The 14035-nt window shown below is 26.6% G+C and overlaps 4 protein-coding genes across 12 annotated transcripts; 2 read left to right on the forward strand and 2 right to left on the reverse strand.

Moving 5' to 3' along the window:
• Window positions 1–78: 78 nt before the first annotated feature.
• Window positions 79–1890, forward strand: LOC127288224 (methionyl-tRNA formyltransferase, mitochondrial). 2 transcript variants are annotated; one of them, XM_051315566.1, is made up of 5 exons: window positions 79–431; window positions 741–941; window positions 1025–1147; window positions 1227–1405; window positions 1479–1890. In XM_051315566.1, exons 1-5 carry the CDS (start codon window positions 214–216, stop codon window positions 1844–1846), a joined length of 1089 nt encoding a protein of 362 aa, XP_051171523.1. In that variant the 5' UTR covers window positions 79–213; the 3' UTR covers window positions 1847–1890. The 2 variants fall into 2 exon arrangements, with proteins under 2 accessions (XP_051171523.1, XP_051171526.1); XM_051315569.1 differs by having other exon boundaries at window positions 285–431; window positions 701–941.
• A 106-nt stretch (window positions 1891–1996) lies between these two features.
• Window positions 1997–7106, reverse strand: LOC127288223 (PHD finger protein 14). 3 transcript variants are annotated; one of them, XM_051315564.1, is made up of 12 exons: window positions 6784–7105; window positions 5703–5867; window positions 5392–5631; window positions 4958–5324; window positions 4595–4869; window positions 4063–4518; window positions 3726–3999; window positions 3437–3647; window positions 3026–3340; window positions 2676–2950; window positions 2482–2590; window positions 1997–2383 (listed from the first exon to the last, which is right to left on the reverse strand). In XM_051315564.1, exons 1-12 carry the CDS (start codon window positions 6824–6826, stop codon window positions 2363–2365), a joined length of 2751 nt encoding a protein of 916 aa, XP_051171521.1. In that variant the 5' UTR covers window positions 6827–7105; the 3' UTR covers window positions 1997–2362. The 3 variants fall into 3 exon arrangements, with proteins under 3 accessions (XP_051171521.1, XP_051171522.1, XP_051171520.1); XM_051315565.1 differs by lacking the exon at window positions 6784–7105 and adding an exon at window positions 6067–6260; XM_051315563.1 differs by having other exon boundaries at window positions 3726–4518; window positions 6784–7106.
• Window positions 7107–7366: 260 nt separating this feature from the next.
• On the reverse strand, window positions 7367–9276 carry LOC127288226 (protein fuzzy homolog). Of its 2 annotated transcripts, none has more exons than XM_051315570.1 (2): window positions 9147–9276; window positions 7367–8813 (listed from the first exon to the last, which is right to left on the reverse strand). In XM_051315570.1, exon 2 carries the CDS (start codon window positions 8698–8700, stop codon window positions 7471–7473), a length of 1230 nt encoding a protein of 409 aa, XP_051171527.1. In that variant the 5' UTR covers window positions 8701–8813; window positions 9147–9276; the 3' UTR covers window positions 7367–7470. The 2 variants fall into 2 exon arrangements, with proteins under 2 accessions (XP_051171527.1, XP_051171528.1); XM_051315571.1 differs by lacking the exon at window positions 9147–9276 and adding an exon at window positions 9011–9142.
• Window positions 9277–9300: 24 nt separating this feature from the next.
• Window positions 9301–13700, forward strand: LOC127288227 (cell cycle control protein 50A). Of its 5 annotated transcripts, none has more exons than XM_051315576.1 (5): window positions 9303–9647; window positions 10094–10912; window positions 11034–11199; window positions 11786–11843; window positions 13279–13700. In XM_051315576.1, exons 1-4 carry the CDS (start codon window positions 9590–9592, stop codon window positions 11796–11798), a joined length of 1056 nt encoding a protein of 351 aa, XP_051171533.1. In that variant the 5' UTR covers window positions 9303–9589; the 3' UTR covers window positions 11799–11843; window positions 13279–13700. The 5 variants fall into 5 exon arrangements, with proteins under 5 accessions (XP_051171529.1, XP_051171530.1, XP_051171533.1 ...); XM_051315577.1 differs by lacking the exon at window positions 13279–13700 and adding an exon at window positions 11917–12079; XM_051315572.1 differs by lacking the exons at window positions 11786–11843; window positions 13279–13700 and adding an exon at window positions 11917–12079 and having other exon boundaries at window positions 9301–9647.
• The last annotated feature ends 335 nt before the right edge of the window (window positions 13701–14035 follow it).

Here is a 14035-nt window from a genome sequence, read left to right on the forward strand (position 1 = left end):
AATCGATTAATAGAACCTATATCGAATCTTTTTGCGCACAACTTCATACGTATGACCTAACCTATATTTAAAGTAATAAACATAACCAAATTTTAATTTTTTTTTTACAAAAAAAAACAAATGTTTTATTATATTTGTAAAATTTTTAAAGAAGTTTAATATTAATTTAAAAATAGATATATGTTTTTTCAATTATATCTAATTAAAATCTAAATGATAGTGTGTAATTTCACTAGAACAAAAATTTTAAAATGTATTACAGCGTTAACACGTTGGGAAAGAATTTTTGTTTTAAACAACAAAAACAATTGTTCAATTATTTTCAACAAACGAAATTTGCACAACGCTGTTTTAAAAGGACCTTGGAGCGTTTTGTTTTTCGGATCAGATGAATTTGCATTAGAGAGTTTAAAAAAACTTTACGCCCAATAGTAAGTTTCTATATGATTATTTTTTTATAATTTTATTCAAATTTTAAAATAAAATTATTAAAATTTTCTTTTTTGAAACGTATTTTAATTAGGATAAATTATATCCTTTTTATATACTATATATTCGTTATTATTTTAATTTATAAAAAATGATCTAAGTTTAATTTAAATTTCTAAAAGAAGAAACGTTACTTTAACTAGAATTACAGTAGTTTTTATTAATATGAGTTATAAAATTTGTTACTATTCTATTAATACCTATTTTTCAGCTGTTATCTTCAATTCGTTAATTATTATATATATTTATAGTAAACTACAAAAGTTACTTTGTCATCTGGAAATTGTCACTGCATATAAAGGCAATGAAAATTGTCTCTCAAAATATGCAAAAGAAAATAAAATTACTATTCATCAATGGCCTCTTGAAATTCATAACATGAAATTTGATATTGGAGTTGTCGTTTCGTTTGGTCACTTGATTCCTTCCCATATCATAGATTCGTTTCCTCTGTACGTTTAAATTTTAATACTGAAAATCCTTTTCAATTAACACACGTGTTTTTAAAAAATTAATTGCAAATTATTTTTTACAGAGGTATGATAAATGTTCACGGAAGTTTATTGCCCAGATGGAGAGGTTCAGCACCTATAATTCACGCATTAAAGAATGGCGACACAAGAACAGGAATTTCCATAATGAGAATAATGCCTAAAAAGTAAAATAGGTCTATCATAAGTAAATTTGTTTTTTTTTTTCCTTAAATTGATTTTAATTTTTACGATTATAATTTATAGATTTGATATTGGAGATATAATAGCTCAGGAGGAAACAAGTATTGATTTACATGAAACTCAACCGGAATTGTATAAAAAATTAGCTTTATTGGGTTCTAAATTACTACTTAAAACAATGGAAAAGTTACCGGAAGTTTTATCATCCAGTGTACGGCAAAATGAAGATGGAATAACATATGGTATTTAAACGATCATTAAGTAAAAAATTTAATAAATCACGTTTAGAAAATAATAATTTTCTTTTTTTTTCAGCTCCAAAAATAAAGCCAGATATGTCCTTTATCAAATGGAAAGAAATGAATGCAAAAAATGTATACGATTTAAATCGTGCATTAACAGGATTGTATTCATTAAAAACAAATTTTAACAATAAGGTGATAAAAATTTTTGGTATTCAAGTATTTTCTAATTCAATAAACGTAATACAATCAGAAAAAAATGAACCAGGAACTGCATTTTATCACAAAGAGACTGATTCACTAATAGTCAAATGTAAAGACAACACGTGGGTGTCAATTAAAACAATTGGCGTCCCAGGAAAGCCTAAATTGTCGGCTTTAAATTTTGCAAACGGATTTTTGGGTGGGAAGAGGCAAAAATTTTGCATCTTTACCACATAATAATTTGTACAAAGAAAATAAATAGATTAAGATACAAAAAAGCTTTGTCTTTTAATTATAAATTATTACTTAAATATTAATTTTTTCTTTAATACTACTACATTTTTGTGATCTTATATTTAAATTACTTTTCTATCAGAAAAATGACAGTTCTTTTTGTAAATCAATTTATTGAGAATAGAACTTAAAAAAAATCACTTACACAAAGAAGTATATTTTATGGTAAAAATATACGACATTAAAAAAAGCATGATCGAAGGAATTTCGATAATATGAAAATTGATTTTAATCTGTATTGCTACATATAATGTAGACTTTCTTGAATCACTAAACAAAATTGCTTTCTACTGTGTCGTAATTTTATTTTTACGTGTAAAAAAAAAATTAAATCCTTATACTTGCAAATTGTGTTCGATTGACTTCATCTTTAAAATGTAATCTTACATACATTAGTTGATTAAATAGTTGTAAGATGCATTTTTTCAATATATTTATATATATATATTTTCTTTTTTACTAATTCTCGGATTCAGATGCCTAAAAAAACAAAAATTATCAATATATTCAAATATAAAAAATAATAATCTATAAGTATAAAACAAAAATAAAGTAACATTTTTATTTCAAATACTTACGCTTGGATCACAATCAGCGCAGTGCCAAGAATATCCTCGACGTTTTGGTGATTTTTTCACCGGGGGATCCAAACAAGTGAAATGATAACATTTCTTACATTCATCACACCTGAGAATAAATTTTTTTTTTTTAAATTTAAATCAATTTATAATTTTACGACAAAAATCAAAGAAAAAAGGGGAAAAAAACTAACACGACTAAATTTTGTGTAGTTCCAGGATTGCCACAAACATTGCATTGAGTAAGAAGATCAGCTTCCTTTATTTTTCTATTTATTCCTGAAATTCGTCCAGTAGCACCAGTTGTATTAACAGGTGTTGACGTCACAATTTGAGGTGGAGGCAGTGGTGCAGGAAATTTGGGCGATGGTGGTTTTGGCGTGAATTCAGTGCTCGTTGATGTTGCAATAAACATTTGTGGACTCGAATCCGAAGCAATATCACCTTCTGGACGTGGAATTGGTTTTATCTGTACAAAAAAAAAAAAAAGATTCAAAATTTGAGTTATATTAATTTTTAATTGTATTTTAATCACTGAATATACCTTAATTGTTATTCTTCTATGTATTTCTGGATGACTTTGTCCTTCTGGATTTTCAATATCCAAACTCTTTCTCTTATGCTTTCGTTTTCTTTGTTTAATTCCAGTTATTGGATCAGGCGTGTATCGTTTATGTTTTTCTCTCCTTCGCTTTTTTAAACTTCGTTGAGAAACTGATTCGGTACCATCGGCTGATGCAACCATATACTCAGGAGAACCCTCTCTTGCCGTCATATTATTAATCTGATGATTGTAATTAACTTCATCTACCTGCATTGGTTCCACCAATGGATAAAGATTCATTTGTTTTATAGTCAGCTAAAAAACCAAAAATTTTTTTGTCAAATTTAATTTAAAATGTTTTTTATTACCTTTACTCTAAAATAAATTTTTATTATTTAGAATTAATAATACCTTGGGAGCTATGGGAGTCTCAGGAGTATTATCAATATTATTCTCGAAAGATTTAGATGTTGTTGGAGTTTGTACGAAGGAGGATGTTAAATCTTGTAGTGGTGCTGTGTGATTAGCTTCATCTTTGCAGTGTCGCAATTTTCGTGGTGCTGAAGTATCAACACGTTCGATTTCCGAGCCTGAGGATTCTTTATCACATTCCGAACATTGCCTATTAAATATACAATTAAATAATTGTAATTAATTAATTTTAATAGAACTATAACATAATTAAAAGGATTTTACTTACCAGCCCATAAGTTTTGTTTTCTTCGGCATCCGCGACAAAGGTGGACTGAGACAGGAAAGATGATAATGAAGATGACATGTATCACATTTTGCGAGAAGATGTTGATTAGTTGATCTTCTACAAATTCCACATTGATGTCTCAATGTTAATTCTCCTTTATGATTTTGATCCTGAGCTTGACTACTAAGCACTCTTCCCTCTCGGCCACCATCACCTTTTCCAACCGGAAGTGGAAAACCAACACCCATTTTTAAAGCAGCTGCCGTTGGTACACCTAGAAATTTAAAAAATAATAATATTTTGATTGAAAAAAAATACAAAGAAGAAAAAAAATTACCTAGAGTTGGTGGTGCTCTTGGCTTTGCTATATCGGACACCATAGGTAAGGGTTTAACATAACCAGCAGTTCTTAAAATTCGATGATACATTTCAATTTTTTCCTTTAATGAAATATTATTCTTTATTTGCTCTTCATTTTCCTTCATAACTTCATCATATTTTTTATCAAGTGTCTGTTGTTCATTGAGAAGTTGACAATTAATGTCAAGTAATTCCTCCAATCTTCTTTTCATTGAAGTGACTCGTAAATTTCTATCTAAATAATAGCCAATGAATTCAACACTGAAAGCAGGTGGGATATGCCATTTTTTTCTTATATCAACTAAAGCAACCAATTGAGCTTCCTGTGCTTCCAAAGCACTTGTATCAACTCCCATTAATTCAGCTTTTCGCGTTAATTGCCGACAAGCTGATGCAGATGTCGTCAAAAGTCGAGGCATCTTTTGAGTTGGAACTATTAAAACAAAATAGATAATTAAAAAAAAAATTCCTAATAACACAAAACTAAAATTATATAATTTTCTAAATACCCCATGCGGATGGTCTTGAAGTTTTGTGTGCCAAATACTTGTGTCGATGTTTCGCTAATTTTCGTTGAATTCTACGTTGTTCTTCCGAATCCTGATGTTCAGGTTGTTTCAATAATTGATAACGATGCTGAGCTCGTAATTGCAAGGCAAGCCAATTACGTCTTCTTCTACGAACGAGTGTTTTATCTGAATGTAATTTACAATGAGCATAAAAAGGATCCGCTTGATCCACTTCTTCGCTGTGTGCCTCCGATAAAAGTCCTTCTCTCTGAGCACTGAAGGAATGAATAAAAATTTTCATTTCAAAACAAAACAATTTAAAAAATTTAATTAATTTCCAATTTAAAATTTATCTCTATTTACCAAGTAACATGGAAATAAGTGTGACACATTCCAGCATCACATTCAATGCAAACGCCAGTGCGAGCAAATCGTGAATCCTCACAAAGAGAACATTGCTTAGCTCCCCATTTACTGTAAGCCATTTCAAATAGTGTGACACTCGCTAAACGATCGACTTCACCGAAAGCAACACCAGGTACATAAAGTGCACAAACCAAATGTACCCATTTACCAACATCGGTCTCTTTGAAAATGCCACCTTTATTTGGACACAATTCACATGATGGATCATCAATTCCAGCACTACAAGCCTCACAAAACCAGGGTGCCGATTGTGATAAAGAATCTGTACTCGAAAAACTCTCCACATCCGAAACTCCATAGCAACCTTAAAAAGAAAATTATAAAAGTTGACAAATAATTTACTATTTTCCATTATTTAAAAAATAATTTACCTTCATGAACAGTTATTCCACAGCCGTCGCATTCAACAATTTCATTAATATCGTCACTTCGATCACCAAGACAACCACAACAGATGAGCATTTTAGCCAATTTCTCATCAATTGGACCTCCTTTAGCTGCCTGTTGACGTGCCTGCTCAATAACATCACCAACAGTCATCCCGGTACTATTCTTTCCCAATAAAGGATCCTCCAATGAATCGTCAGATTCTTCGGAATCATCTTCACCTCCTGTTGGTGTTTAAAAAAAACAATTAAAATCATCTTAATTCTCTTATTCCAAAATTGATGTGATAAATTACCTTTCTCCCCATCATTTGAATCAACCGAATCATCATCTGACTCTTCACAATGATCCTCTATTCGAAAATCACTGTCATCTGAACTCTCCCCTAAATCAAAATCTAACAATGATTGCTGTGCTGATTCAACGGGCTTAACTCGTCTCTTCTTGGGATCTCTTTCAACTATAAATGAGAAAATAAAAATAAAATATAACGAAAAAATTCCCTATCGATTAAAAAAATAAATATTAATTTAGAAAACAATTACTTTCTAAAAATTTATTAATATCTACATATTTTTCAATTAAAAATACATTTTTAAAAAAATTTTAATTATTTTAATAGCATTAGTAGCGTTTTAAGGTTATGTTCTCTTACTTACATGAACTCATGTTTCTTAAATAATTTTTTTTTCTTTCAAAAGAGAAATAAAAAAAATTCTCACAATTATATTTTAAAAATAAATTGTATATATATATATATATTATTATCCTTCAGTCTTAAAAAAATTAATAGAAATATTTTAGAAATGCATTTTGTAAACGCATATTCTTTGCGTACAACAATAGTTATTTTTAATGATTATTATCACTAATGAGACATATGTGCATATATGTAACCACCATTACATGTAAAACTATGTAAACAATAAATGAGACAGAAATAGTTGATAAAACTCGACCATGTTCGTTATATTAAAATACCCGCGAAACAGTGACTAATCATAGCAATTTTAAATTTAAAATCTTCAATTATTTTTTATCATGAATAAACAAATTTTAATATTTATAAAATAATTTTACTCAATTAAAAATATATTAACATTTAACAATGTTTAAATAATGTTATTTATTTTTATTCCAAATAAAGTACCTATTTAATGATTTTAAATTAAATTTAAATATTAATTTTATATTTACTTTTTTTATTATATTATTTATAAATAAATAATTAAAGAAATTTGGAGTAAATTTTAAAAAATGACTCCGTTTTAAAACTTCTTTGAGTTTCAAATTTTTCATGTAAATTGTATATTTAAATTTACCTGCTTTCAATTATTAACGCAAATCTAAACAATGAATACGTAATAATAACTTACTCATAGTTTTATACAAAAAACCAACATCGTCGTCCTGGGACATTTTGATTTGTATGTGAATTAAATCCAAAACCACGCGAGTCCTTTGCGATTATCCACACCAAATTGATCCTATTTTTCCATTAAGATTTTTTGACTGATTTTTTCTTTCAATTGACTTGAGCCTCAAATTGAGTTTCATTCGATTAATCAAAAAACTTGTAAAACACTCATTTTTCTTAGAGATCACTCCAAATAAACTTAAACAATTGAAATAATATTAATATATATCCTTTTGAGTCGTTTTCTTCAGACGCCGACGCATTTGTTTTCTGCTAGGGGTTTGATTATCGCCATATTGAAATTAATTTATTCCCCGGGAAATTTGAAATACTAAATGAAATATTTATATTAATGACAAAAAGCATTTTTCTTAACAAGAAAGTCAATTACGTTTTATTTCGTTAAATATATTTATTAAATCTATTTTTTTTTAAATTTTGCTTGTTAAAAAATAATCCATTCTTAATTCTAGTGAAAAGAATTTTTTTTATTTTAAAAATAAATTCATAGAAAAATTTGTCAAGGAATAAATAAACATTGATTTGATTAATTTAAAACATTATTATTTCAATAATTATTTTATTTTTTGTATAAAAAAATTTATAAAACTGTAAAAAAGTAGTTCTAAATTTAAAAAAAAAAATCTCACCAACAAAAATGTTTTTCTGCTAAAATTGCCTTTAAAGTTTTTTGAGTAATAAGTCTCATTGTATGAGCAGGAATATTAGATGGATAAAGAACACAAAATATATTATCACCCTCTTTAAAAGCATGACATTTATGATGTTCAGAACACCAATAAGTCTCTTTACTTTCTTCAGAAGAAGAATTTTTCTTTTTTTCTCCATCATTTTCGAAATTTTCATCCATTAAAAATATCTCCACAGCATGATGATAAAATGTTCGTAATGATTCTAAACGTTGATTTCCACTTGTACGATTTTTCGCTTGTTGTGGATTTCTCGTCAATATAAATTTACCGACTTTATAATTAGCCAGAAAAAAGCCAAGAATTCCCGGTTCAAGTGTTATTCCAGTGAAAAAATTTCTTGAGAATATTTGTTCAACATCTTTTAAAACATCAATATTACTTCTCCACGTTTGTACTGCCAATCGTTCAATTTCAATTAAACTTGGCGTTGGTCCACAAAGTGATAAAACTTCAACATGATTGCCTAGAGAAACGGAAACAAGACGAAAAGCAACGCTTGGACTCTTATTAGGTAGAAATACAGGAAGATCTTTTACAATGCAATTATTTTCCAATGTTATTGCAAGAATTAATAATTTCCTTTCAATTGGATCAAGATGCCACCAATTTTCCGTGGCAACAGCTAAACAACCATGTATTAAAACACAACCATACATTGAATCCAATAATTCCATATAAGAATCAAGACACACTTGAAGTAAATGATTTTCCGAATAAATATTACAACTTGTCATATCAACTGAATCAATTTTCATACATGTTTTATCACCTGTATCGAGACATTCTAATAATCTATCAATTATTGGATTACAAACACGTAAATCTCTTTTGAGTCTTTCGATACTTCTTGGATTTTTAATGTCATCAATTCCAACAACAAGAACCATTGCATTAAAAATTGCATCGAGAAATTTATTTAATATTATTTTTGTTGTTCCACTTGCCATTACTATTATTAAAATAGTCTCTTCAAATTCTTTCCATTTTAATATTGTATCAGGTGTCTCGGTATCTATCAATTCAATATTGTGAGATTTCAAAAACATATGAACTCCATTGAAAGATGCCATTTTTGAAAATGACAGAGCTTCACCTTCACCTCTTTTTCGGGAAAATAGTGGAATTCCTCCCGAGGAGGTGAAACCCATTACGTATGAAGTCATTTTATATGTAAATAAAGGCACAGGTTTTTATTTGGAATATTATATCAAAATATTTCTCTTTCTTACATGTTTTCCTTACATGTAATTTTTTGTATCTTTCGTGTCTCCTGAAACTAAAACGATTATTTTAATTTAATATTAACTTTTTTTTATTAATTCAAAGAATTTAAATAAAATTGAAAAATCTAAAAAATTGATAAAAAAAACGCAAATTAAGTTGTTTTGAGGTTAAGTAGTAGAAATTTTTTTTTAAATAAATTAATTTCTTGAAAGATTTGCACAATTTCAAATGAACAAAACATATTGTTACCTTATTTTTGTAATTAAAAATTTATATTAACAAAAGATTGTTTATAAATATTTATTGCTCCATGATCATGATCGCAGTCTATAAACAAATTCTTATTGCATATTGTTGTAAATGAATTAATTTTCATAAAACTCACCTTCATTTTATTAATTTTTCTTTCAATTTTTTTCAACTCTATCACTTTTTATTTATTTATTTTTATTTTGACAGTTGACACTGACATAACAACAAAGCGATAGCAGCGCTATTACGGTTAGATATTAAAGCTTAAGTAATTTTAAGGTTAGGTTGTCTAACTTCGCGTATTCTGTGACTTTAAAGTTCAAATGACTCAATACAATCTTTATAATTATCAATATAATCTTACTTTAAGTGAAATTTTCTGAAATATGGAGTGTAGAAATGTCAATCACAAGTGTTATGTGTTTGTAATTTGATAAAAGATACAAGAATACATTTTTTATCTCTGCTGTTTAGCACTTAAGTTGTGCACCTTCAGCATTTCAAGTTTGGAATATACTTCGACATAATTAGAAACTTTATATATTATAATTAAATATCTTTTATCCTTATACAAAAATGTCAACGAGTACTAACGACATGAATAGTTCTCCATCAAAAACGAAAAAACCTGCTGGTGAGTCATTTGAAAAGAGACAAATTTTTATGACGAGCATTCACTCTGTTATTGATAATTTTAAGTTTTGTTTTCTTAGGAAGACAATTTAATTTTTAAAAATTAACATTTAAAAGAGTAACCTTTTCATTTGGTTGACATTTAAAATAACAATAGTTGAACAGTACTATCCAAATAGTTTAATAGAATTCAAGGTTTTATCTTATTGATTTAATCTATTTTTGACCTTGACGTTATCTTGATATGAAAAAGTTTATGTCGTAATTTTTAGAACTATTACCTGCTTTTAGGAGTTTATGATAATTATCTACATAATATTATTCAGGTTAATGAGTAGATGTTTTTTTTTAATAATGAATTAAATAATAATTAAATTTCTTTCAATTGTTAATACATTATTACTAAAAATTTGGTTTATTTTTGAAATATATATTTTAAAATTTCAGATAGTGCTTTTAAACAGCAACGATTACCAGCATGGCAGCCAATTCTTACTGCAGGAACAGTATTGCCGACTTTCTTCGTAATAGGCATTGCTTTTATTCCCGTTGGAATTGGATTATTGTACTTTTCAGATGAAGTTAGAGAACATACAACTGATTACACGAATTGCAAATCAAATAATACATTGCGAGATTTTGGTGAAACTTGTACCAATGTAATACAAAAAGATCCAAAACTAGCATGCTTTTGTGAGATAGACATTGAATTACCAACAGATTTTTTCGGCAATGTTTACATGTATTATGGTCTCACGAATTTCTATCAAAATCATCGTCGATATGTGAAATCACGTGATGATAATCAATTACTTGGCGTAGTAAGCAAAGAAGTTTCAACTGATTGCATTCCATTTGCTTATGAAGGATCAAATGAATTACCAATTGTTCCTTGTGGTGCAATTGCCAATTCTCTCTTTAGTGATGAACTCTCGTTACTTCGTAAAAAAGACAGTGAGATTGTACCATTATTGAGAACTGGAATTGCATGGCCATCAGATAAAAGAATTAAATTTCGAAATCCCGAGGGTAATCTCTCAGAAATTTTTAAAAATAATCCTAAGCCAAAAAATTGGACTAAAACAATTTATGAACTTGATCTTGAAAATGATGATAACAATGGTTTTCAAAATGAAGATCTCATTGTTTGGATGAGAACTGCAGCATTGCCGACTTTTAGAAAACTCTATCGTCGTATTGATCATTCTAAAGCTGGATTCAGAGATGGATTAGTTGAAGGAAATTACACTTTAATTGTCAAATATTGTAAGTCATTGAATATTTTATTATCAAGAATTTAAAATAAAAATGATTTTAATAAAATAAATAAACTTGAAAATGTTTTCAAATTTTAGGTAATTTTTTTTAAATAACAATTTTGTTTTAGCATTTTCGGTATACAGTTTTGAGGGGAGGAAAAGAATGATTTTGAGTACTACTTCATTGTTAGGAGGAAAAAATCCCTTCCTTGGAATCGCTTACATAGTTGTTGGTTGTATTTGTTTAGTTATGGGTTTGGCGCTGCTTATCATTCACATTAAATGTTCAAAGAGGTAAGAAAAAGTTTTTTTAAAAGTAAATTTATATTTTGAACATATTTATAAAATACAAGTGAAATGTAAATATTAATTTAGTGATGTGCAAGGTGAGATTTCAGGTTGGATTTGAAAAGCTTATAATTTTAGAATTAATTAATTTTCTAAAAGCAGCTTTCGTTTTTTATTCGTAAATTGTGTATATTTGTTTAACTATTTATTCTAATAGATCGAGTTACATAGAATAATTTAAAAAAAAAACTGATTTTCTATTCAAAACTTGATTTTTTTATTTTGTTTCATTAGTAAATTTTTCATTTATGTATTATATTTGTTTTTATATTTTATTTTGTCTCAATCAGTTTTCAAAGTTTGATAACTTTTAAAAATATCCAAGTTGTAAACTAAATGAACGGAAATTAAATTATTAATTGAACGGTACATGAGAAAATAAATACAAATTATGAACAGACATAATTTGATTGTAATAATTTATATATAAAAGGGGCATTAAATTTAAATATCATAAAGAGAAAAAGTTTAGGTATATTTTAAGTATAAAGTAATTTATCAACTATTAACATACATAACGTATGTTATATAGCAAACTAATCTAAAGAAGGGCAGAGGAAGTATGATTATAAATCTATCTAATTTTTTCTGTAAGTCTTTTAGAATACATTAATGTTCAGTTGAATTTTATATGCTAAAATTTTTCGTGTATTTCGTTTCCAGCAGATGCAGAAAAATATCTTCAATTCGATTTATTAACATGAAAATGAAGAGAAAACGAACAGTTCTATTATTATATGAATAAAAACTTTTTCTATGTTTTATTTATTATTTTTTTTTTACGTTAATTATTGCCAATAAACATTAATTTATTACTAAAATATTATTAATAAAATATATTATTTTTTTTATTTACCTAATATGTCATATTTATTTATTTTATATTTTTTTTTTAACTGGAAAATTATTATCGCATTTGTAAATATTAAGTAGTTGAAGCATGAAAAAAAAACTTGAATAAAATATTGTGTATGATAATAATTAATACTCGAATGCAAGTAAAATGATTGATAAATAATTCAGAATGAAATTGATAGTTTGTAAGCAATGAGGAACCTGTTCTCATATAAATGCTAGAGTAAAATTTGCATTCTATAAATATTAAAGTAGATTAAATGTGATTCTAATATTTTGAGTCAATGATTTTCAAAGCTAAATTATATACTGTATTTTCTGCATCTTCTATATACAGTCTTTATAATTTTATTAAAAATATTGCTAACATTCTCTGCCAATACTAAAATTTTTGATATCATTTTTTGCATTTTATCCAGTTGCTTTATTTAAAAAGCTATAGTTTGCTGTGTCTTGAAAGTATAATTTTTGACATATTTTTTCCGCAATGAATAAAAATAATTTTTTTTTCCAAAAGCATCCAATTGCTTCCTTTAATTCTGGTTTGCATGCTTTTCTTATTTGCCGTTCTTTAAATTTTTTTGAGAATTATTTGAATAACATACTTTAGGCATGTTTCTTGAATGTTTAGAATTTTAAGTTTGTCCCTTGGCAATTATGAAAATGTAAGTAAATATAAATTGCATGCTTAGTTTTTTTTTTTTTTTGATAAATCAAGTTTCTTTGTCATTAACTTTATTATTGTAGTTAAAAAAAATATTTTTTTTAATGCATTTTATTAATAAATTTTTATTAAATGTTTTTAATTAAATTAGAACTAGTTTAGTAATTAATGGAAGAGATCAAATCATTAACGTAGAAGTGTAATTATAAGTAATTAAAATTCAAGTAGTATTATAACACATAATTTATTTTAATCTTCCTTTGTTAATTCAGATTTATATAATGCTTTTTAAAAGGAAAAAATTAACATTTTACATAAAATAAATAGAAATCACGTAATTTCTAGCTTTATTTTGTTAAATATATATAATTAAAAATTTAGAAAATTATCAATAATTTAAATTAAAAAATGCATGTCAATTTTTTTAAATTATGCTAATTATTTTCCAATTTTCGTTTGATTCGTTTAATTTACACTTTTCTTCACAAATTTAATCATTGTTTTAGCTCCAACGATTTGATCAACGTGAATATAAACACGCCCTATCATTGAGATCACAATCATCAAAAAGACTTTAATTAGTTTTACAAAGTGCAAAAAAAAATTCAACACATTTAAGTTAATAAACTTGAATTATATTTCAAGTTATTTTTATTTTATTATTAGAAGTAAAAAATAAAGTTGTAATTTTAGTTTTAAATATAAATTAAGTATAAACATTCAAATCCAGGAATATTATTATTAAATTTATTTCGAGATATTTAATATCTTTGAAAAAAAAATAACTGGATTCGAATGTCACCTAAGCGCCTTTCTAAGATTAGGAGTCTAGGTGTGTTTTTAGTTCAAATCTGAAAAAATGTCAACGTTTCTACAACTGCACAAATAGTATTACTAAAGCACTCGGTAATAAAAATAGTCATATTTATTGTATTTTATTTCTGTGACCTCGAAGTATTTTTTAAAACTCTATGTGTTGGAAGAAAATTGGTTTGACAATGTCATAAATTCTTCACCATTTTTCGTCATGTAACTTTTTATAAATTGATATTCAAACTTTTTTAATATAAGTGAAATTAGGAAATTATCACATTTTTACATAAATAATTAATTTCCCATTGAAAAATGTTACCTATCAAAATGAAATAATTTTTTTTTTTCTCTTAGACAACTTCAGTTTTATGTATCATGTTTATATGTATATGTATTTTGTAAAATTAGATTTACTTAAGAAAATATTTAACAACGGATATTGTACGTTTA

This window comes from Leptopilina boulardi, unplaced genomic scaffold (assembly GCF_019393585.1).
Source record: "Leptopilina boulardi isolate dan_hultmark-lab unplaced genomic scaffold, ZJU_Lbou_2.1 LbouV2_38, whole genome shotgun sequence".
NCBI classification, from domain to species: domain Eukaryota; kingdom Metazoa; phylum Arthropoda; class Insecta; order Hymenoptera; family Figitidae; genus Leptopilina; species Leptopilina boulardi.